The 24,919-nt window shown below is 42.6% G+C and overlaps 1 protein-coding gene across 1 annotated transcript in view; it reads left to right on the plus strand.

Annotated features, from left to right (window-relative positions):
- Nucleotides 1–23,399, plus strand: part of CPS1 (carbamoyl-phosphate synthase 1) — a 136,044-nt gene extending 112,645 nt beyond the window's left edge. The window contains exons 28-36 of the mRNA XM_045296804.1: nucleotides 1,449–1,556; nucleotides 3,633–3,722; nucleotides 5,131–5,301; nucleotides 7,867–7,941; nucleotides 11,053–11,151; nucleotides 18,350–18,409; nucleotides 19,276–19,388; nucleotides 21,218–21,347; nucleotides 22,024–23,399. Coding sequence (XP_045152739.1) covers nucleotides 1,449–1,556; nucleotides 3,633–3,722; nucleotides 5,131–5,301; nucleotides 7,867–7,941; nucleotides 11,053–11,151; nucleotides 18,350–18,409; nucleotides 19,276–19,388; nucleotides 21,218–21,347; nucleotides 22,024–22,122 — 945 coding nt within the window. The 3' untranslated portion in view covers nucleotides 22,123–23,399. The remainder of the gene's footprint in view (nucleotides 1–1,448; nucleotides 1,557–3,632; nucleotides 3,723–5,130; nucleotides 5,302–7,866; nucleotides 7,942–11,052; nucleotides 11,152–18,349; nucleotides 18,410–19,275; nucleotides 19,389–21,217; nucleotides 21,348–22,023) is intronic.
- The last annotated feature ends 1,520 nt before the right edge of the window (nucleotides 23,400–24,919 follow it).

Below are 24,919 nucleotides of genomic sequence, written 5' to 3' on the forward strand. Positions count from 1 at the left end.
GGACATCTCAGTTGTTCTTGATCTTCATTCCCTGAAGCACCCATCCCCTGTCTTTCAGGCCTTCAGGGGGCAGAGCACACATACACCCCCTCTCCCTTCTCACTAGTTTCAGGGTTTGAAGAGGGAGCTCTAACCGAAGAATACGGGCAGGTGGATTCTGACGTGGCACATGGGAGACTGTCCTGGAGACTTCCTGTCTTCCCAGGCCTTGTGCAAAGTGAAATTGGTCTGCTGGCCTGCCCTTGTCCAAAGCTTCTCTCAGACACCAGCCACTACTTATCCTTCGGGACTTCCTCTTGTGGAGAGCTGCCATATTAGTCACATAGTTTTGAAGCCATCACACTCAGAAATGGAGATAGTACGCCAAGCATGTTTGGATTTGTCCAGAATTCAGTGGGATAGTCGCCTCCCTCTTTCTGGACACTATAGCCAATCTACCTCTTCAAAAAGAAAAAAAAAAGAGCTCTTACTATATGCCCAGTGTCTTGTCAGGAATTCTATAGGTTCCTTCTCATTCTTCTTCTTTTTAAAAAAATTTTATTGGGTACTTATCACAATCCATACATCCATCCATGTGTCAAGCACATTTATACATATGTTGCCACCATCATATTCAAAACATTTTCTTTCTACTTGAGCCCTTGGTATCATCTTATTACCCCCCCATCCCATGAACCCTTGATAATTTATTGAAATTTTGTCATGTGTAACGCTGACCAGTGTCTCCCTTCACCCACTCTTCTGTTGTACAGCCCCCTGGGAGGGGGTTATATGTAGATCATTATGATCGGTTCCCTCTTTCTCCCCCCACCTTCCCCTTCCCCTCTTGGCATCACTCCTGAGGGCTTTATCTGTCCTGGATTCCCTGTGTTACGAGTGCTTATCTGTACCCATGTAATGCTCTTGTTTAGCTGGATTTGTAAGGTAGAATTGGGGTCATGATAGTGGGGAGTGGGGGGAGGAAGCATTAAAGAACCAGAGGAAGTTCTGTTTCATCGGTGCTACACTGCACCCTGCCTGGCTCCTCTCTACCTCCTGACCCTTCTGTAAGGGGATGTCCAATGTCTACAGATGGGCTTTGGGTCTCCACTCCATGCTCCCCCTCATTCACATTGATAGGATTGTTTTTGTTCTGGGTCTTTGATGCCTGATACTTGATCCCATCAACAGTCCCTTCTCAATCTTACAAGTATTCTGTGCGATGAGTTCTGTGGCTCATTTACACCTGCTTGAAAGTAAAGCTAGTGTGTGAAGCTTCGTGTGCAGTTCTCAGTGCTCTAGAGGGTGGCTGGTTGGCACTGTGTGCAGCTCTTCCTAATGCTCTCATCAAAGAGCTAGATGGGAACTGCTCAACGCAGGGGGCATATGTCAGAACCAAAGGGGGGCAATCCAGCAGCTTCATGGAAGCCAGTGTTTAACAACTCTTCCCCACATCTTCTTGTGAACAGGTCATCTCTCACGCCATCTCTGAGCATGTGGAAGATGCAGGCGTCCACTCAGGAGATGCTACTCTGATGCTGCCCACCCAAACCGTCAGCCAAGGAGCCATTGAAAAGGTCATCATTTGGAAGAAGAAAAACCAATTTTGGGGAAAACATGCACGCACTTAAGACAATACAACCCCAAACCAAACCAGACAGACTAAAAGCTAGGTAGCTCTGTGGGACCTGCTCTAAGTGAAAGTCAAGGATGGAGGTGCTTCCTTGGCCTGAGTCAGCTGTGTACTTTAAAGAAACAATTTCCTCCACTCCCCTTTCAAGCCTGTTTGGTGTGTCCTTTTGCAGTATTCTGAAACCTCTGTGCAGTAGAGCCACCTGAGGAGTTTGCTACCAGACAAGTTCCTACCAGACACAATTCCCAGTGTCTGATTCCATGGTTCTGGAGTTGAGGATGCCTAAAATTTTAATTTTTACCAAGCCTCAGGTAAAGGTGCTGCTGCTGACCTGGTACCACAGTTTGAGTACTACAGTTCCCAGTGGCTTGAATGCTTGAGACCCACTTCAAGGCAAGACACATATAAAAGATGCTTCTCAGGGGGTTGGGGACTATTCTGCTCCAGTCACGTGGGGCCTTTTGGAAACCATTCTTTACGGTCTGTATTAGTCTAGGTACTTTGGAGAAACAAATCCACAGCAACTCGTATAAGAGAGAGTTTTATGCAAAGAAAATGTGCATCACGAAAACATCCCAACCCAATGCTGCCCAAGCCCACAAGTCCAACATTAACCCATACCCAACACCAGTCCACAAAGTCCTCCACCTCACAAAACAGAGGCAATAATGCCGACTGCAGGAGGAAAGCTGAGTCAGTGAACGTGTAAGTATCTCAGCACTGGCAGGGGTCTCCACACGGCTGCTCCAGCACCCGGGGCTGCATCGGGATAGATCCATGCGGCTTCTCCTTGGGGATGTCTTGTAGGAAGTCAATCTTGCAAGCTGAAGCAGGGAGCTGCTAAGGCAGCTGCACCGATGCAACCATCACAAAACAAGAGACCTGAGAACTAGAAAGGCGAGGCTTCACCACCCATTTATCCCTCCACCTTTCAACCAGCACCACATGTGATTATCGGCCAGGCTGGCACAATTAACTAACTCACGGTCCATCTCCACACTTATACCTGTACCTTAAGCAGCACTTTCTGATTGGTCTTTTTTGATCTCTCTTTGAAAACCACTGCTTCAAAAGACCTGCCCAGGAAGAAGGGAGTCTTCTGCAATCCTCAGCATGCAATGCTAGGGGGTGTCTCCTGAGAGACTCCAGTCACTCAGAGGAGGCTCGCTTAGTCCTTCTGTCGGCCAAGTCTGGCTGGCCGTCACCCTGCCACCAGAATCGAGGCAGACTTGTCCATCTGGCTGACGATGGATGGAATGGATTCGGAAGGTCTTGTTTTGCTCTGTAACATGCAGGTAGCAGGCTGCTTTGCAATGCCAGCAGCATCGAAGGACAATACCCTTAGATTTCAAAAGTGTCAGAATAAATGACCTGCAGAACTCAGGCTTTTCCCAACCTCTCAGAGCCCAAGGTGCCACCGACTCCATTTCCTTCTATAACCAATTAAGTTAGTCAGCCACTCTGGTCAGAGTCAGGCAGGAGGAGCTCTGGCTTCTTTTGATGAGGGGCCCCTCTGGGCACAGCGCCTCTGTCTCTGCTGAATCTGGGGATTTCTCTCTGTGGCGCGGACAGCTTCCCTACAGGGAAGCATGGATTCCTGCCCCCCCTTTGTGCAGTCCAGGGCAGCAGAGAAGCCACATAAAAGAAATCTCTCTGGCTTCTGTGCCTTACCAGGTAACGGCAAGGCCTGCACCTCTCAGCAGGTACGTCATTAGAATGATGGAGGTTCCTACTGTAGTGTCTGGGGCTGAAGCGTCTAGGCAGAAAGGCAACTAATTCAGCCCTAAAAGTAAAACCTGATAATATCATTGCAGCATGATAGGGGCATTTGGCTGTGAGATAATCATACAAAATGATTGGTTCTTCCCCGTGCTATCTTATGATTATTTAGTACAGATTCTTATTTTGCCTAAAGGAAGCTAAGAATGGGGTAGAGAAAAATCCTGACTGGAGATGCAGCTCTCAGTCAAGGGACATTAGGAAAACCCCAAATGTAAGATGTATTTCTCTCTTGTTCCAGGTGAAGGACGCCACCCGGAAGATTGCCAAGGCTTTTGCCATCTCTGGACCCTTCAATGTTCAATTTCTCGTAAAAGGAAATGATGTCTTGGTGAGCAATGCCAAAGTGTTGGGGCGGACACAGCTGCTGTGTTGTTAGGTCCCTCCGGTAATCTCCCTCTCTTTGAACCAGAAGAAACGCAGTGGAGCCCCAGCAGCTGTTGCCTAGCGTAGAATGCTTGCCTTGTTGGAAGGCCCAGGCTCCCGATGCTGCTGACATGTCAGTCACAGCTTGTAAAACACTCTGGGGCACTGGAAAGATCGCTTCATGCCGTCTCTAACACATATATGGGGAGAGTGAATACTATCAAGTCATACAAACACGTAGAACAGTAAACAATTACAAGCACTAGAGTTTTGCCCGGTGCTTTTCCCAGTGAATAGGGCTGTTTGGGGATGATAGCGTATGCCAAAAAACTCACGCTGAACGAACGAGGCTACGTCTAATTAATTTAGCCCCTGCATTTCACCATTAAGATATCAATACTGATTCAGTTCCTTCTATGCAAAATCCTTTGGTGCTGCAAAGAGACGTCAGGAACGGTGCCCACTCTCCAAGATCTGGAGGTTTGATGAGCGGCGAGAGCGAGATGACCCTGTAGATGACCATAACGTAAAGCTGAGTGTAGCAGCTACGATAAGCTCACACACGTAAGATAGTATTGGAGTCATAGGACAGGAAGAGAATATGCTCTGGTGTGCGTGTGCGTGTGTGTACAGTGTCAGTGCCTAGTTTGGTGCGGTTCGCCAGAGATTTCGAGGACTTTCTTCCTGTGATCTGGGCCTTAAGGAAAGGCTGATCTTCTGATGAGTAGAAAGGGTAGATAGGATATCATTTTCAAACCTCCATATGTCTTCGTGAGTTACATTATTTTTTTGAGGAAAAGAATGGAATGTTACCTTGGAAAGAAATGAATGAGATCACTAAGCCTAAAGAAGTTGGATGAGGCAACTTCTTTCTTATGACTGTATCAAAATCAAGGAGTAGAGTTCAATATGAGGGACACTGAAAATCACATTTGTTGCTGTTGGTAGGTGCCCTCATGTCAGTTCTGCTTCAAAACAGCCCTACGTACAACAGAAAATAAACACTGCCACCACCCTCACAACTGCTGCCATGTTTGAGCCCATTGTCGTAACGACTGTGTTAATCTATCTCATTGGGACTTTGTAGTAGGGTTGTGGAATTATTTGAGTTCTGAATGAAAAGAAATTCACCACCTGTGTGTGGGAATGGATTTGGGAAGAGAAGATGGATGAAAGTCAATGTTTATAGATACAGAAAGGACACCAGTTAGAAAAAATTCTAATTAGTAGGCAAGAGTGGGGTGCGAATGAGCCAAATGAGGGTTGCCACCAGTGGACCCCCAGTTGCAAACCAAGTCGTGGCGAGAGCATTAGTGGGCTCTATCACTGACCTCGCCATCCTCTTTCATCTTCCGGCCGCTGCGCCTCTCCAGGTGATAGAGTGCAACTTGAGAGCGTCTCGGTCCTTCCCCTTCGTATCCAAGACACTCGGCGTCGACTTCATTGATGTGGCCACCAAGGTGATGATTGGAGAAAATATCGATGAGAAACCACTTCCAACACTGGATCATCCCATAATTCCTGCTGACTACGTTGCAATTAAGGTAACATTTAAAAAAAAACCCAAAAACCACTTATTTTTATGAGTCCCAGGAAAATGAAAGAAAAATGTTGCCAGACAATGGAACCTCAGTACGTTGTGAGCCTTTGCGAAGGTGCTTAGACTCTCTGGTGGTGTGGCAGTTAGGCATGGTTGGGCTGCAAAGAACAAGGTCAGCAGCTATCGCACTGCCAGCAGCTCTGCAGAAATATGAGTTAATCTCAGACGCCCCCCCACTCCCCCCGGCCCCCCAGAGGCAGTTTTACTCTGTTCTGCAGGCTCTCTGTGAGTCTGGGTGGACTGGCGGGCCGTGAGTTTGGAGAGATTTTGGACTGTGGTGCTGGACTGCAGATTTATAGTGATTCCTTTCAAGAATGCCCTGTGCTTGCACTCCAGTCAAATGGGACCTCGGTCAATTTGAAATAACTAACAATTCACTCACTCACTCACTGCTATCGAGCTGATCAATGCCAACTTATACCAACCCAGTACAATAAAATATTAACAAATTAATATATTTATAATATTTAACAAAGTACTCAAGTCTCTTATGCACAAAATATGAATGATCCTCCATTTCAATTGTTAAAGGTAAAGTAATCTAGAAGTGTCTACTTTCAAAATTGGCTTGCAAAGTTAATTATGAACTACGCTTACTCAGGTGATCCACGATGGGGCGGTTTAGTCTGTGAGGCCTACTTTGTCAGAACACCACTTGAATAACGCCACTCTCGCCTTGTGCCACGTCTCCGAGAATGCCTGACTCTCATAAAAGTGCCCGCTTTTGAATTCTTATTACCTTGCTCAGTTCCTCTTTCCCATGTGGAAGGACACGGGGTCTGCACTAGACGAGTGATCATGACACTGGCACTTCCCAGTGGGCGTTTGAGGGTCATGGAACGGATGGCACCTTTAGGGATAATGACCAGGAATTTTTCTAATTTGTTCACGAATCTTTAATCCTATTTTTTAAATTTCTGGAATAATAAAGCCGTGTGTTCCTCTAACTGCCTCAGTATGCCTGCAGACATAACATTTATCATTATGACCTTTAACTACTCCCCTGGTCAGACATGAAGATAAATGAGATATTATATAAGTATATTCCCATGTCTTAGATGAAGGACGCATGAAGTATTATCATGCATTTGTGTGACATTTATGTATCCTGGATGACTTCAAAAGGTTCCTCTTGCTATATATACCAGTGACCTCAACTATAATTGTGTTGCAGCTGAGACCCTGACCTCTGACTTTTATGGCAGAAGATATAAGTGGAAGCTATAAAAAAAATATTCATTCATCTTGTTTCCGTTAATACCTTAGGACATTTCAGACTTTAGGATGCATTGGGAGGCTATGCCACATATTTTGTTGTTGGCGTGGTGGTGATCACATTCATTCATGGATCCTACATCAAAAACCTTGGCCTGATGAAGCTTTAAAGGGAAATCTATGTAGGAGCTTTTGTTTATTTGAGACTAGCCAGTAGTGGGCCCTGAAAAATATTTTTCCACTTGAAATATGAATTTGAGTTCATGCTTCTATGACTTCATGCATAGAAGTATATTTTTAATTTCTTTTTATATATTTGCATACGTAGTATACATACACCTATTGAATATATATATGTAAAACTATTTCTGACTAAAATCAATGTTGATGGATAGAAATGAATTTTAGGAAATGCGCTGTACTTTTCAGCACTAGTTGTCACTGTCTATAAATTCTGATTTTTTTTTTCAAATTACTTTTTAGAAAAATCCTAAGGTAACTTTAGTAAGGTAAATGGATATAAACAAAAGGGGCTGAAGGAAAAATTGGGGACAAGAACCTCTGATAACGTGGTGAAGATGAGCTCATGAAATCACAATTTCCATGATAATGTGGACGAGGGCCAGCATCCAATCTGGATGAGTCTAGACTAGATCCCTGGGAAGACACAGAAGCCTAGCAGAAGTCCCGAGGGAACTGCACTGGGAGGAGAAGTGCAAGGGGAGTTCCCTGTGTTCCCGTTCACAGGAGAGCTCTTGCACAGGTGCTTCCCGGCAGCATGTCTGCCACAGGTCTTTAAGAGATGTCAGCCATAGTTTCATGTCTCAGAAGTCAGCTTACAGGCAGCCATTGCCTGCCAGGTGGATCGTTGCAAGTTCAAAGGATTAGAACAAGAAGAGGAATGTGAAAAAGCCTTCCATGAAAAAATCATGCGTTTGAACTCTGTGATTTGGACGACCAATGGCCAGTGGACTTCGTTTGACATCACTCCAGCAGGTGTATGTGGAGGCCGGATTAGGTACCCTGGCCCAGACTGGTCACAGAGGCACTCTGTAGAGAAATAATTTGTGACTATTTAACTCAAAGTTTTGGCTAAGAACTCAAGAAATTATTGGAACAACATTTTAAAGGGTGTTTTTTTTTTAAGTCAGATGCTTGAACCAAAGAATTTTTAAAACTTGTTTCCTACTACCTAACTGAATCCTGTGAGAGATGCTTCATTAAATATTTTTATCCACTCATATTCCTTTTATAGTGTTCTCTCGTGATTTTTTCTCCCTGCTATTTCTGACAGGCTCCAATGTTTTCCTGGCCCCGGCTGAGGGATGCTGATCCCATTCTACGGTGTGAGATGGCGTCTACTGGAGAGGTAACTGGTCAATGACCCATGAAGTCTTTCATTACATCCCCCATAACATATATGGAATTAAGGCCTGCATGTAACACAATAAGTAGTAAAGTCAGTAGTGAGAGGAATATAAGCCTCTTGTGCCATCAGAGGCAATCTCAAAGGTTTTAGGAATTTTGAACTAAAAACAAATATGAGATATATTCATATTTCAACATATGAATATAATGCATGTGTTCTTAATTCACTTATGTATTACACCTTGACAAAATATTTCTCTAAACATATAAATACATATTTCTGGGTCTCTGTTTTATAAATTAGGATTCTCCAGTCTTCTTATATCAACCTCCTTTCCCTACCCTTTGCTGTCATAAGATTAGATTATTGGAGTTTTACTAGTGGTATGTAGAATAATCACAATAGAAAGATCATTAATCTCTATATGGGGGAATCTTCAGACACAGAAATAATAACCACTTTCACAGCAACTTCATCCTCTGGGGATTACTTAAAAATAGTAACAGGGTTGGCCACTGGAGGCCCTTCTGCACTAGTTTTGCTGTTCTGACAGCTGAAACAAAAGTATCGAAGCCCAGTGATTCTCACTCATAGCGACCTGTTAGGACAGAATAGAGCGGCTCCATGGAGTTTCTGAGGCTGTAATCCTTAGGGAAGCGGACTGCCACATCGTTCTCCCTAGAGCAGCTGGGGAGTTCGAACTGCCGACCTTTTAGTGAGCAACAGAGGACTTCACTGTTGTCAGTGGGAGGTTTCTTTAAGAATGTGACATGTGTGTCTTGTACAGAGCTGTCAGATTCTGGGGAGGTCTCGGCATGTCAGTGTCAGGACATTTGATGACTCACCTAGCCCTTGGCAGACTTGCTAGACACAGCCTTCAGATTCCCATCAGTGCACATTGGAGTGGCAACATCCAACTGGGAGGCATCAGTGTTTCCTCTTGGTATTCAAGAAAGCCTGAAAAGGGGAAAATATTTAATTGAAACAAATGCATGTTTCCTTTGGTTGCCTGGTTACTAGCAAGCTCTGTGATGGGAATTCAAGTGAGACAGGACTGTGAGCAGTAAGGAATAGATGGCCTAACTCTTTATGTTTGGACCGATAATCTCCTCCTCTAAGCCTTTTGATACTCCTTTTCATAAAATCTGAGGGGTTCAACAGCTTCATGGGAAAATAAGATGAAAAAATCATAGGGTTTCCCCCAGATGTTTTGAAGCCCCCTCGTGGGTAGGGAATCTAAGGGTGCCACTGTTCCTGTCTGCACCAGGCTCCCCTGGGTCCTCGCTGACCACAATTACAAGGCTGAGTTCAGAGCAGAGAAAAAAATCTGCAGTTTTCTCCATCGTTTTTATTTTTATATCATTTTATTGGGGGTTCGTACAACTCTTATCACAATCCATCCATCCATCCATTATGTCAAGTACATTTGTACATATGTTGCCATCAACATTTCCAAAACATTTTCTTTCTACTTGAGCCCTTGGTATCAGCTTCTCATTTTCCCCCTCCCTCCCTCATGGACCCTTGATAATGTATAAATTATTATTTTTTTGTGTCTTACACTGATTGATGTCTCACTTCACCCACTTTCCTGTTGTCCGTCCGCCTGGGAGGGGGTTAAAGGTAGATCATTGTGATCCGTTCCCCCTTGCTCCTCCTGCCTTGTTTTGAGTTCAAAGGCATGTTCTGCTTTCAGATGTTCACTGTTGAAATGTGAAAATAGAAAAGATTTAGAAATCCCTCTCTGTCTTTGTTGCATTTGTTTCTAAAATATAAAGAAAATGAGTTATTCTTCAGCTAATAGAAAAGTCATCTTTCAAAGTGTTATAAAGTATGATGTTTTCAGGTCTGTTTCATAACAGATCAGAATAATGATTCCACCTTAATGAAATCCTGATTGTGCCTCAAAGAGTCATTCTCAGCGCCCAAATGGCTTGCCCTGGTCTGAAATTAGCTTTTAAATCCTGATCTAAGAAACGGCTGTTGTATTTTCCTAGCGATAAGGTGGTGACGATTGTCTTACTTTTTAAGGGAACATCAGACTACTCTCTTTCTCCCCCATAGAAAACTAAAGAGACCTTTCATGTGTTGTACTTGTGTTGATGGTGGCGTCTCCCAGAGTCTCTCAGTAGAATTTGTGTCCCGGTAACTTAGGTGGACAGCACTTTGTTAGTTGGCCAGTAGTTGACTAATTTAAATGCTTAGTGTGGAGCGAAAAGCAGCCTGTGCTGGTGGTTGACTGAAGGTCATGATTATGAGAACTTTATTTTCATAGTAGGAGAGTTATTTGCTTAATGCTCAATTGTACACCCATGTTATTGACAGTCTTGTTGGGCCTGTCCCTGTACCGTGACGAGGTCCGTGGCGGGATCTATGGCCATCATGCTCAACTAGAACCCATTGCTTCTACACTTATGGAGGCTGTTTGCCTTACATCATAACACAATTGCCCACAGTGAAGTTCTGGGTACCCTATCATTATGTGCTGTATACCCTATTATTAAATGGCTTGCTTTCCCGCCCCCAATACGGCTATGCTATTCACCACTAGTAACAGGGTCTTTCAGTTCATTTTATGAAAAATGATTTTTTAAAAGTTCCTTTGAGGTTTTCATGGAGTTATTGAATTTCTTAAAGTGTTTCTTATAAGCTGAATGAAATGACCCCTAAGTGATTGATCAGCAACTATACATTCCTGCCTCTGATCTGTGTGCTCGTGCACTGCTGCATACATACATTCATGACATGTACGGTTATGTAAACCTTAAGTCACATTAACATTGAGTAACTCACTGCATTACCAATCAGAAGCTCTGATTGCATCCAAAAAACTCACAGTAGAATCCAGTTATGTTGCTCTGTGGAGTACTGTTAGATAGAAAGAGTGGCTTATTCATTCATTACGCTTAATTAAAAACAGAAGAGACTTCTGAACTGCCCTGGCCAGACTTTTAACCCCTGGATTCAGATGAAAAGGTTTTTGGGCAACTTTGATCAACTCTAGGAAAAAGTCGGTGGAAAAAGTGCTTTCTGTTGATATTTGTTTGGGGCGAGGAAGGATAGTTACTCGTATTGCCTTATTTTAGCCCCTTTTACTTTCTTCCGCAACAGGTGGCGTGCTTTGGTGAAGGGATTCATACAGCTTTCCTGAAGGCAATGCTTTCCACAGGGTTTAAGATCCCCCAGAAAGGCATCCTGATTGGAATCCAGGTAAGTGGGGGTTTGGAGGGTATGGGGCTACGGGTGCACACTATGTTTGGCTGAGGTGAGGGATAATAATCATGGTATAGAAGGGGGCATGTTTTTTAGTTTTCATTTTAAATCCACTAAAAATGGGAACTTATGGAAAGAATGGACATTTCTTCTGTATCCCCGGATTCTTGCTGTATTCAGTTGGAGCACGTAATAACAAAAATCAGAGACAGACAGAAAGGGCAAATCTCCAGTGCACCTCATTTCGTTTGGAATTCAGGCTGCCTAAGAAGACTCCCTTCCATTCTTTGGTTTGACTTTTGTACACATTTCCTGTAGAAGCTCTTCCTTAGACTTTGAACATAAGCTTTCGATAAGATTTGGTCTTACTTCTCCTCTCCCCCTAGACTTTCCCCGTTGCCTGCCCTTCCATATTTATTGCATAGCCCACGGTGTCTCTCTGGGCCCATCACTTCTAAGTCTTTGACCTCAGGATGTGATGCTTCCAGCAATACGCTTGCCACCTTTCTCCGGTGACTCAGACTCAGTTTCTCCAAAGCCGAAGTCTTCTATGTCTCCTCTTGACCTCTGCCTCTTTTTATTCCTTAATTTGTTCTTTCAAATGTTGGATTGTTCTAAATGCCCAGCATTCAAAATTGGAGAAGACATAATATTATTTTAGGAATCTTCTCAACCTGGTACTCTGTGACTAACTGAAAGTTCCTGAAGGGCAGGGATATAATGGGTATGAGAAAGTCAGTATATTCCATGGTGTATGAGGTTCTTGAAATTTAATTATTTGGTAAATCTTCCAGAACAAATCCGGGTGAGATAAATAGATAGCTTTGTTAAATGAAAAGAACATGATTAGTTTATTGTTACAAGTTGAATATAAGTCATAAAGCAAAATGGTAGCCAGGACACTTCTTTTATTCCTTGGGATAATGAGTGTAAGAATGTACAACTTTCTGTTTATAAATTTCCTGAAAAAATTCTAGGTGCTTCCCAACTGGTCATTCACTCTCATGTGCGACGAGCCATTCTTGGATCCTATCAAAGCAATGGATGGTCTAAAATAACACCCCTGCTGTGCTTTTAATAAGCTCCAACCCCGCATGGTTACATAAAAATCCATAAAAATATAATTAAAACAGTACCAGGTATCCTCAAGCCCGTGGGTGAGTATTATAGATACTGTCTCATTCGGGTGTCTTACTATCCGCTAACGAGGCCCCGGAGGCCGGACGACTGTGACTTTGGAGACGTTTCTGCAGAGAGGAAGTTGGCGTTTCCCTTCCAAAGGTGCCAGAAGGACGACGGTGCACAGCGCACGGGCTAACAAGATGACTTGCAATTGCCACACGTAATGGCAGTTTAGAGACAGATCACATCATAGGAGAGACTCATCACGCTGTAAATGAGTTTTAACTACGATTAAGTCCCAAGTATGAGAGTATTTTTCCAACTTCAGTTATAGCTTACAGTTTCATGGGAGACCTGAGGGCACTCAAAGGAGACCATGCCCTTGGTCCTCATCCCGCACCTAATCAGAATAGTGCTAGCATTTTGAAATACCAGTTTAAGAAGGCAGTGAGGTATAAAATTGTGCCTTGTTTGGTTCCATGCTTCAGGGGAATGTGAAGCAAAAATTAATTTGATCCCAATGAAGTATTTGTGTGATTTTGGCATCAGTGTACAGAATTTTACCTGGTAGTAAAAAAAAAAAAAAAAAAAGTTAGTGTTATCTTAAACTCTAAAGAGCAGCGTGGCTCAGCCACTGAAGTTCCACCTATGGATGTATCCTCTTTTACCACAAATCAGTGCTCCACCTGCTACATGAGTGATTGTAAGGGATCACTTCCCTGTGCACGGGCATACGAGGTTGGGGGTATTTAAAATGATAATTAAATGATTGAAAATTTATAGAAACATTTTACAAAATGATATTTAACATAAGTAAAGAAATATCTTTTTACTTTTGGCAAAATGGATGACTAGGACTGTAAAACTCCAAACACTGATGATTTTTTAAATGACTTTATATGGAAGGCAAAGAATGCTTGCTATCACCAAGAGACCAGCTGTAGTCTTTTCACTACACTAGGAAGGGCTTTCATTTTTTGTGCCTATTCTTGTATGTTGAACGGACAAATGGAACAAAATGTGCTCTAGCTGCAGAGCTCATCCCTCCAAGACTCAACAGGTATCATCTTGGACTAGACCACATATGATCCCATTGCACAGTTCAGAATACATTATACTTTCAAAACTGATGTTACCTCACATGGGCCCACTTGGACGGAATTCACAGAAAGTCACTTGAATATACAATGCCAGAACAGAAAGGGACATGAAATTGTCCTGGTGGTGCAGAGAGTTAAGGATTAGGCTATTAACTGAAAGGCCAGTGGTCCAAACCCATCAAGCCCTCTGCTCCAAAGGAGAAACCTTGGGCACCCTCCAGAGCAGGTTCTACTCTGTTTGATAGGAATGCTTTCAAGCCTTAAGGAGTCTTGGTGCAGTGGTTAAGCATTGGGTTGCCAAATGAAAGAGCAGCAGTTCAAATTCACCAGTTCCTCCACTGGAGAAGGACGTGACCATCTGCCTCCACAAAGATTACAACTGTGCAAGCCCCTGTGGCTGTTCTACTCCGTTACAGGGTCTCCGAGTTGAAATAGACTCTGAGCAATGGTTTTGGGTTTGGGGGTATGAACTTCACTCACTGAAGAGCATCGAGAGCCAGCATTGTTGTAGTTTATTTGCTTTGTTAATCTTTTGTGTATAACTTGAGAGGACGGTCAATATGTATCCTGTATAATTAACACGATGAGGTCTTCTTTTTTTTATTTTTTTATCTCTTCACCTGAGACAGTGCCTGGTATGAGTTGAAGGATTTAATGAAGCTATCTTGCCTCATTAATTTTGCTTAGAAAGTTGAATGAGAAAATTTGGGGGAAAAGAGAAAAGTGGGGAATATAGGTAAATTAGACTCTATGCCAGGAGGAATTTCCCCCTAATTGTTTTAAAACATTAAACTTTGAATAGGAATCTTTAACTAGCATCTATCTTTGGGAGAAAGAGGAGGCTGTCTACTCCCATAAAGAGTTACAGTCTCAGAAACCCACAGGGACAGTTCTTCCTTGTCCTGTAGACCCTATGGGTCACTGAGTCAGAATCGACTCAGTGGCAGTAAGTTTGGCTTGGGCTTGGTGTAGGTCAGTTCTTAATATTCAGTAGTAGTGGTGGAAGCATGTGCTGCATCTTACATTCTTCCCCACTCTATTTCTTCTCCTTTCCCACTGCATCCCTTTATAAATGTAGGCTCTTGTCTGATTCACTCCCAAGTTAATGCCCAGGGCCAAATAACATGGAAATTTTGAACTATTCTTTTCATCCACCTAATAAGTAAGACTTAGAAAAAAAATAAGACTTTTAATTTCGTAAAAGGATCCTTGTCAAGTACCACACGTCCTGTGACTCTCCAAAGAGACGTTCTGTATACAGGGCGTCAGTCCTAATAAAAGACAGGCGTAATACAGTGTGTGTGGCAACAAAATCATCTTTGATTTCTTGGGCAGAATTTCCAGCCACCTTTTATCCCATCAGATTTATTTTCAGTTGTCATGTGTAAGCAATTCGCCTTCTTTAGTTTTCGGAACAGCCCTTAACAATGAAGACTTTTCTCTAGCGTATAGCAAGAGCTCTTGACGTTCTGCCCCGCCCCCCTCCCCCCTCCCCCATCTGATTGGGCTATTCAGTGATGTTTGTGGCGTGGTGAGCACCAGTCTGATTTCGGCGCATTAGTATGGCTCAGAAACACGAAGAAAGCATTTTCTTTGAAAAGACAGCTCCAAGTGACATGAGTAACCTTTTATCGTCAAAACAGCATCATTAGGAAGAGCCCCAGGATTGTCAATGCGCATGTCCCTGAAGACTCCACAGGCTCCGCACAGCTTTAACTTGGCATGCTTTCTAGCAGCCAGAAGTTGTACTGATGTGTAAATGATAATTGGGGAGAATATATGTTTTCCCTTTTGAAAGGGCTTTGTTCCTTATAAACATTTCCCAGAAAATGAATCCACTTGTACTTTTCACCTTTGGTAGCGAATGATTTCTTACACAGGTATTTTCAATCGGCTTTAAAGTCTGGGGCTACTCAGATGCAAGCTGACAGCTGTAATTTCGCTCTGTAAAGAGGCTGTTTTATGTGTCAAAAGTGTTCAATACCTGGTTTATAGACGTTTGGAAGGTGGCTATGAAAGCCAATGCCACAGACCAGAAGGCAGAGCTGTGCCTTGGCTGGCAACTGCCAATACTGTCGTGTCGGATATTTATCTTTTCCACTTGGGGGACAGCACTGAAACAGCTCCATAATGAGGTTCTGACTGGTGTCTACGAGTCTTGGGGAAATTGCTGACTGATTTTTCTTTACAATAACAAAGGAAAAAAAGTTCCATCTTAGTTCCAACAACATTTTCTTGTGACCCTGGCCAAGGTTAAACATCTGGACGTCAAATTGCAAACTGAGTGGAGTGTGGCCCTATTGTCTTCTTTCCCCCCTATTTCTACAGTTGAGTGTCCTTCAGGATCACCAGGAAGGTTTATTAAAACACAGAATCCTTAGCCCCACGCCCATACTTCTTCCTTTAGCAGATTGCCCTGGGGCCTCCAAATATGTATGTTTCTAAGTGATGCTGCTGTTGTTCCAGGGACTACTTTTTGAGGACCATACTTGTAAAAATGGGATTATCCTAGAGACCTGATTAAAAGTTTATGTGATGGCCACCTATTATCAATAACTTTTTTGGTTGCTAGAGGGCAGTTTAAGAGATGGAGAAATTAGTTCAATAAGTGGGTTAATGTATCAGTTAATTAATAACTTTCCTGGATATCTTCTTTATGTTGAGAATTCTACTCGGGTGCTTACTAAAGCCAGGTCTACATTTACCAGAACATCACATGAGTTTGTCTATGTAAGGGGCATTTAGCAAAATGTGAATAGGCCATGCATATTTTCTAGATTTCCAGAAACTTAAAGCACAAAGAAAACCCACTATGCTGCTTAAATCAACTTCTTCCTTACCAGGAACGAGCAACTATGAGCATACGATTGTTTTATTCCTCTGCTGGCCCAGTCTTCAAGAAATGGCCATCTGCTTCATTAAGTCATCCTAACCTTACTAAGAATTCAGCACTCAGTTCTCTTATTTATCACTAGTTGTGGCTTTTTTTGCAGCTAGGACATTTTCTTCTTTCTTATTTTGTTTCTTTTCCCTTTTTCTGTTGAGCCCTACATGGGAGTGGGCAGTACCCTGTGGTCCTGGTTGCAATTAATGTTCCAAAAGAGCAGCCCCCTCAGTCTTCCTTAGCTGAGGCCCATCGAGTTGCATGTATCTTTTCTAGAGTTTCCTCTCAGAAAGCTGCAGTTCTGGCGGTGAGAGGGTCAGCATCTGAGAGAATTTTATATTTGAACATAGTCTTCGCGGTCCTTTCCAAGGATTTAGATCGGTTCTCAAAAGGGCTCTGTAGATAAATATTAGGGAGCTTTGTGGGATGAACATTATCGCAATTGTACGAAGGTCTTGATAAGTTTTGTTATCACAATGGTTAGCTTTGAGATCTGAAAGAAGAAATCCATACCCTCCCCTCCCCAATCACTGGTGTAATCTATAAATAGAAAGATTATTCAACATTTACAAAAGTAATTAAATTAAGCCATATATTTATAAATTTTTACAAGGAAAAATAGCAATAATGTTACCATTTAAAGAAGAATGGATATGTTTTTTAACTGTGAGTATGGATGTATATTCTTTTAGTTCAGTTATTCAAATATTGAAATATTTGACATCAATCAGATCAAAGTCAGGGTTTGATTTTAGGGTGGGCCAGTTAGGTTGATTTCCTCTCTGTCCTGACCACTTTCTTATAAATAATGTCTCTTGGCTACAGGAGGTGTGTTCAAAACTGGGGAATTATATAGAAATGGGCAAGAGTTTAGGGCGGGCGAGACTTGCAAACCAAGTGGGCCCAGCTGGAGCCCTCCAAAGTTAACATCAATGGGCTATACGAAAATATCTGAACAACAAGATGGGATATTAGGAAAATCGGGCCCCTAATAAAATGAATACATGTGAGTAGAGATGTGGTCTCTGTTATGTGACCTTCAGTAGAGGAACCAAGCTTAGAAAGTCAGATTCAGAGCTAAGGATTTAGTCTCTGAGACACTGAAAAACAGTTGCTTTAATGATAATCACAGTAAATATTTATTGTGAACCATTAATGGGCCAGGTCGCTAGGAGTCGAAATCACCTCAATGGCAGTGAGTAAGTGAGCAAGGGAGCTAAGCCCCTTGTTCTACTGACACTTATGTAGTGTTTACTCATAAATTAGCTCTTTGAATATGCTGAGTATTCAACACTTAACAGATGAGGAAACTGTCTCACCGAGTGAGTGGAGCGAAACGCATTGCACAAGGCCATGTAATTTAATACATTTAGAGCCAGAAGAAGTGGACACTATTAGGATCTGCACTGCTGGTTTCGAAGGGAAGAAAATAAGACAGCAGGGCATTGCCCTTTTTAAGCACACAAACCGATGACGGAGTTTTAAAGGCAGCAGTTGAAATACAGCTCAATGTCTTTCAGAGCCCATTCTAACAAATGTGAACACTTTATCCCTTTAGGATAAATGGAAAATTGAGTTCTGAATAATTAACTTATCACAGGGACTTGCATCTACCCTACTAGGCGTGGGGCCTCAGGGAGGACAGAGTTAGAACTCAGAAATTAAGCAGATTGAAGAGAAGGCGACCTCCTAACCAAGTGCCTACAGTCTCTTGGACGAGGAACAGGCGAGGTGGGGAATTCGAGGTGTGTCTATCGGCAGGGACTGTGTCCCTGGCTGCTATCGAGTACATTGTGACTCCGGGTGACTCCATGTGTCAGGCAGAGACGAATTCAACTAAATAGCGAGTTGAAGGTATTGGGGGGCCAGGTGAAAAAGAGCACTTTAACGTTAGAGGTTAAGGTCATGTGGATGGAAAAGCTAAGAGTTCATTGCTATTCGAAGAGGTCAACACTTGCCATTGACTTGTAAAGCAACCAACAGCATATGGCATTGCCTGTCATCACGGCACGGGCAAACACCGTATTGCACGTGACTGAAGGAAGAGCATGGTATGTAGAGAGTAAATTTTGTTAAATTGCTTTTTCAGCAATCATTCCGTCCACGGTTCCTTGGGGTGGCTGAGCAGTTGCACAATGAAGGCTTCAAGGTACGTGTTAGTTCTCTGTCCCCAAGTTGTTTATCCGCATTGAGATTGGCTCCAAAGCAACACAAAATAACAAACGAAACACAAAGCTAAACAAACAAAAGACATGTTAAGAAAAGAAAAAGCTCTGATTATGTCCTTTCACTTGAATGGTATAATGAACTCTTTGAACTCCAAGCTGAAAGAGAATAAAATCATTAGAAAGACGAGTTTTAAGTTTTAACAAACTGTGACAGCCAGCCCATCCTGTGCGGTGTGCTGCGGGCGGCGTGTTTTAGAGAACTTTATTGTCACGAGTATTAAAGTTTCTGGAACAACAACAACAAAAGTTTTAACAAACTACCACAAACTCAGAAGCTGCTTGTGGAAACAGAGAGTTTATTTAAGCAGAATTGGGATGAAGTTCCTATGCTCTTCCATATCTATATTTTTTCCTTTTTCCTTTTCCTGTTTCCATATGAGGTCATAGTTTCCAGCTGATACTGTGACAGGCAAGACATCTTTGCAGTGAATCTCTCCACATAAAGCCTGGTTCAGTCAAAGAAAATGATTCCTGAGACTCAGGGTGGGCCCGTGGCCCTGGGGCTTTGTTGGCCTGATAACAGTGAATTCTCAGCCATAAATAATTCAATATTTTCCTTCGCTACAAATGCAGTTACAATCAAGGATTTTTTCCTCACTGAAAAGATTTTGAAAATATTTAAAGTACTCTTGCCTCTGGATTCTGAGCCCAAATCTCTCCTCCTGGTACCCTTTTAATCTGAATATTTACTAGTTTCCCTCACTTTATGGCTAACTGGCATACATGTCTCAGCAGTCTGCTTTATCACAGAGTAACTGATCCCCATCTTCTCCTGTTTTAAATGCAGCTCTTTGCCACAGAAGCCACTTCAGACTGGCTCAATGCCAACAACGTCCCTGCCACCCCTGTGGCTTGGCCATCGCAGGAAGGACAGAACCCCAGCCTCTCTTCCATCCGAAAGTAAGAACTCAGTTGACTGTTTTCTGAGATAAGAAATGGGTAGAGGGTTACCTTTGGGAAGGAATACAGTAGGAATAATTCACCTTAGGGCAAATCTTTGTCTTTTCAGTCAAGCAATGTAAAATGAATACGGTAGATTAGAGTGAAATTTCCTGCTCACGCACTTGGCCATCATTATAGCGCTGGCGTGTACCTGGTGCTGTAGGAATGCTTTTAAGTGAGCGCATGCTCTTCGGTGGACAGCAGGGTTTCAATGAGGACCCAGGGACAGAAGACCCTGCTTCATATTTCAGATTAAACACATCGCAGATACATGTTTATCAAGAAGTCTTATCAGCAGCTCACTGAGGTGGTGCCTCAGTCAATTTATCGAAGACGTGATACATGCTGTCCATAGAGTGACAACCCCCCCAAATTAACAAACAAACAACAACAACAACAAAAACCCATGCCATCAGGACAATTCCAACTCACAGCAACTATAGAGGACAGAGTGGAGCTATGGCCTGTGTTTCTGAGACGAGAAGTCTGTACGACACCGATCATCTCATCTCTGCTGGGAGCTTTAAACTTCCGGCCCCACGGGCAGCCCTTGGCTAACTCCCAGCAGGGCTTCTTGGAGATTATAGGGGTGCTGTGATGAGTCCGTTCACTGGATTTCCTCATTCACCAAGTTGACATGTATTTGGTATCATATGAGGACAAACGCAGCATGACCCTCTTTCTTCTACGGAGAGGTTAGTTGGAGGGTTTGAACCACTGACCTGGTAGGCTGAGTGCTCAACCATTGTGCCACCAGGGCTCCTGTTGTCTTCATCCACAGTCCTGACTTACAGTGACCCTGCAGGACCGACAAGATCTCCTCAACCACTTATATGACTATAATTCTCTGCAGAGACAAACACCCTCCTCTCAGTCCCCCAGAGCAGCTGAGGGGCTGGAGGCCCCAGTCTTGTGGTTTGCAGCCTACCAGGCAACCACAGCCCCTCCGGGACTCCTTTTAATTATGCCCTAGACATAGGTGTGTTCTAATTAGGACAGGGTAATCAGTTGTTCCTGTTATACCCTATCTCCTAGATAGCTAACTTATCCCCAACGCTATGCGTATGCTATTTGTTAGGGTTCCTAAGAAACCAACTTGTAAATTCATCATCAAATGAATAATAGGATGGCATTGTGCTCACACATTAGCAGGCTCTCAAAATTATTATAAGCCCAGGGCTTTTCAAACAGGTAAGGGGCACTATTTCATGATTTCCAACACTTAAAAATCTCCAAGTGTGTGCAGCAGGCCAGCATAACAAATGGTCTAATTCAAAATCAGGTGACTCCTATTATCATACTACCTGCTGAGAGGCTAGCAGTGGGATGAAGGTAGGGGGCCTAGGGGTGGGCGGAATGACCTTCAAAACTGGAAGAATCATCTCCTGGTGAGGTAAGCAAAATCCCATCAAATGACCAATTCTTTCTAGGGATAGGTGGTATTTTAAAAAAGAAAACAAATATTTCCATTCTCTTAGACTTTCCCCTGAATGCTTCCAAGAACACAATAAAAAATATGATAATCCCCAAATGAGTATAATTTGGTAATCTAGTTAGGAATAGAAGCAAGCAGGTGGCAATCAAGTCAGTACGGTCTTGATTTAATGGCTAAGAGGGTGATTTATGGTAGCAGTTTAAAAATTAATTATAAAAATAGAGGCAGTGTGCATGAAATCATGTTGGTGTGTCATGTTGGGGTTTACACTGAATAATAAACATCTGAAACTTGAAAAAAAATAGAGAGACAGTCAACCACAAGTCTTTGTTTATTTTGCTTATTCCTCCAGGCTGATTAGAGATGGAAGCATTGACCTGGTCATTAACCTCCCCAATAACAATACCAAGTTTGTCCATGATAATTACGTGATTCGGCGGACAGCTGTTGACAGTGGAATTGCTCTCCTCACTAATTTCCAGGTGTGTTAAGTGTTTATTTTCCTAAGATGGATAACTCCATGGGATTTTTATCTCTGTCTCTCTCTTAAGGGTATCTATACATCCATATCCCGTTCTTTCTCCTCCTCTTCACAAGCTGAAGTGGGAGGAGCGTTTCAAAGAATCTAAAGTAATGGTACTGACATCAAGGAGGCCATTGATGATGAAACATTTGAAATCGTCAGAATTCACTGATAGCCTTCCACACGGATTGTTATCTTTCAAATCTGCCAAGTGATACATGTCACGGTGTGCCATAGACTGGAGACACCGTTTGTATCAAAATGAGAGCCACACAGAAGTGCAACAGGTTGACATAATCAAAGGTCCTGATGCCATGCAAGCAACATGTCCAAGTCACAAGACATGGTTGCGTGAAGGTTGTTCCCTGCGTTTGTACATACCCCACCCTCACTGCATTTATCACAAGGACTGTTCTTGGAGACTCATTCACTTTCTGCCCGTCACAATCCCCCCGTCAGTTTTCATCCTTCTTGGAGGGGGTGGTGTGGTAAGTTTTGAGACACAGAAACTTTAAAAGAAAAGATGTATTCATTCTGGGAAGAGGAGCCCTAACTTAGCACTCCCATCAGGACTCCTGTTAGTTTCACGTTTCCATCACGAGGGTCGCTCAGGTCGTTATCATTTTTGTTTTCAGGTGACCAAACTTTTTGCTGAAGCTGTGCAGAAATCGCGCACCGTCGACTCCAAGAGTCTGTTTCACTACAGGCAGTACAGCGCTGGGAAGGCAGCGTAGCCCAGTGTCCTCGTCTGCCCCGGGCTTAAATCTGCCTCCATAGGTTGATCTCAAGAAAGAGATCTCCGGCTTCCTTTCCAGAGATGAATTTCGATAGGAAACTTTGTTTGCGTGTACGCTCTTATGCCTTGATAGCCTGTACCTTTCACAATTAAATTGTTGTCTGTCACTCTTTCCGAACCTCTCACTCAGAGTCCTTCCTAGGTGACTTGTGGGTCATGAGAATGCCTCCATTTTTGATAGACCAAGTTCATCTACACACTTTGCAGCTAACATTTTATGGTGCTGATTTGATGATCGACCTGGAAGAAATTGCTGCCTTGTCTTTCAAACTCTATGCAGTCAGTCATGGGTTACGTACACGATCTGCCCTACCATAGATCTTTAAGGCAAATTTGTAGGTAAGTCAGAACAGGTGCATATATTTTTTGTTTTTTGTTTTTTTAAATCAGAAACAACTCAGTAGACCAATTAGTGCGAGAAAGTGCTCAAAGTCTTCACAACAGTTTTAAAGCGGCACATGCAGCAAGTGAAGGGTGATTGTGATCCAGCATTTATTGCAAGTGGGGATTGGCTCAATCATTTCAAAATGCCGGCAGCCTCACACGTCCTATTAAAGGGAAAGTGCACGCTGTCCTTAAGCCTGACATTCGTGACCCCGGGACATCACCGGACACTGCTCTCATAGCATCCTCTTGACTCCAGGCATTTAAAAAACAACAGACCACTATAACATTTTTACTAAAATTAAATATAAATTTAAGTTATGAACTCCTCCATTATGATCCTCTTTTGGATAATCATTTAGAACTTTCTGATATATCCCAACCCTTCCAAAGGTACTGAATTTGAGACTTGTAACAGAACATTTTAACCTATGGAATGCTTTACAGGACTGGTTTGATGTTTTTTGAGTGTCACGTCATGAGAGACATGCAGTGGCTGGGGCTTTAGTTCCTGACCATTCACCCGTAGCCGGGTCTAACTAGGGCCATTTGTTCTGAACCTGGTCTACATGGAATCTTCAGCTTTTTGCCACCTCCACTTAACCCCATATTTTGGAATAACTTGGAGCTTATGCTTATTCCCCTAACATTATAGATTTTGCTTATCTCCTGAACCCTACAATGCATTGCACATACTTTAAACTCAAAGTTCCCACTTCTTCTATAGGCAACTAATTTCTTCTTATGTGGCCGTCTTTGTTGCTTTTAAACTTTTTGTGTTACTACAAGTGCTTTAATTGTTAACTTTTCAATAAAATACTATTGAGACAACACACTTGTATTTTTCCATTTATTTTTTACCTCTATGTGCACACATGTGTTAGATTCGATGATCAAGCAGGGTTTGGGTGGAGGGTCACCTCAGTTTTTCCCCCAATACCAATCCATATAGAATATGTGCAAATTAAGGTTGAAAATAATATTTTAGCTGTCACATTATCTTTTCTATTTCCCCTTACTCATTAGTCTCATTATATAATTTATTCTGTGGTTATGTGGATATACACCATCTTTGATCTGGATCTTTTCAAAGTATATTGCTACAAGCACGCACTGACTAAGGATTGTCACCAATCACCCCATCCACTGCCTAAAAGTCTCTTCTGACTCCTAGTGACCTCAGAGAACCACCACGTCCTTCTCCCAGGTGGCTGATAGACTCTAGATGTTAACTGTCTTTAAGTTAGCAGTTGGCCATTTTTACCCCATTTGCCTAAGGATTGCTGCAAACATATAGTACAATAAAGTTTTAAACAAATGTTTTGAATAACAGACCAAAGTAATTGAACCAAAACAGAAGCTAACCTGGTAAAGATAATCCCGTCGAATGCATTGATGCCACATCCCAGAAAGAACAACTAAAATGTGTCAGTTTGTGACGATCGTAATGCTATCATTTTTTGTCCCTTGATTACCATTACCACTTTGTATACACACACACACATATGCCTTATACGTGCACTTCCTCCTCTTCCATCATTACCACTGTTGTTGAGACCATAATTGGTTCTTCCATGATGTGTTGTAATGGCATTCTCCCTGTTCAGTCAGCATTTATCTGCAGATATCTAATAAGCTCCTGCAATGCTTGGAACTGGATGTAACATGATAACTCCTACTCTTACTACTATTTTTGTACTACTGTGCCACTTATCAAGACCAAGACCATTGCCACTACCATCATCGCTAAGATAATGGAGCACCTACTATTTCTTAAGTAGTAGGTGACTCAACCAAAATTGGTCCATTTAATATACAAACACCCCATTTCTATGTTCTGTAACCTCCAAACAGCACTGGAATGAATAATTGTTAAGGTCATGTGGGAGGACGACGAATTCAGCCACACACCCAAGATCACTTGATATTTACTTGAATTTATTATAATTTATATTTCAATAATGATAATGCAAGAAAGTTCTCGCAGTGGAGATAGTATATTTAACCTCAGCAAGATCATGGAAGGACTTTTCTACGGAGGTAGGCGGTTTGGTTGTCTTGTCTAATGAGCTGCAGGCCCCATAGAGACTAGAGGATAAAGGCGGTGATTTGAGGAAATTAGAAGTTACCGGGAGGGACTAGTTCCAGGAGAAGAGCATCCTGCTTACTAGACATTCAGCAAGAAGAGGAAGCCCCTCCATCACATGGATTGATGCAGCGAGTGCCATAGTGCTGGAACCATGGTGGAGATAGCTGAGGGCCAAGCGATGCCTCCTTTTGTCATACACAGAGTTACCGGGACTCAGAACTGACTCAACATCGTCTAACAATAACACCTCCACCAATAGGAG

Source organism: Echinops telfairi, unplaced genomic scaffold, assembly GCF_000313985.2.
Source record: "Echinops telfairi isolate 266 unplaced genomic scaffold, ASM31398v2 ScPeMD7_3;HRSCAF=10, whole genome shotgun sequence".
In the NCBI taxonomy this organism is placed as follows: Eukaryota; Metazoa; Chordata; class Mammalia; order Afrosoricida; family Tenrecidae; genus Echinops; species Echinops telfairi.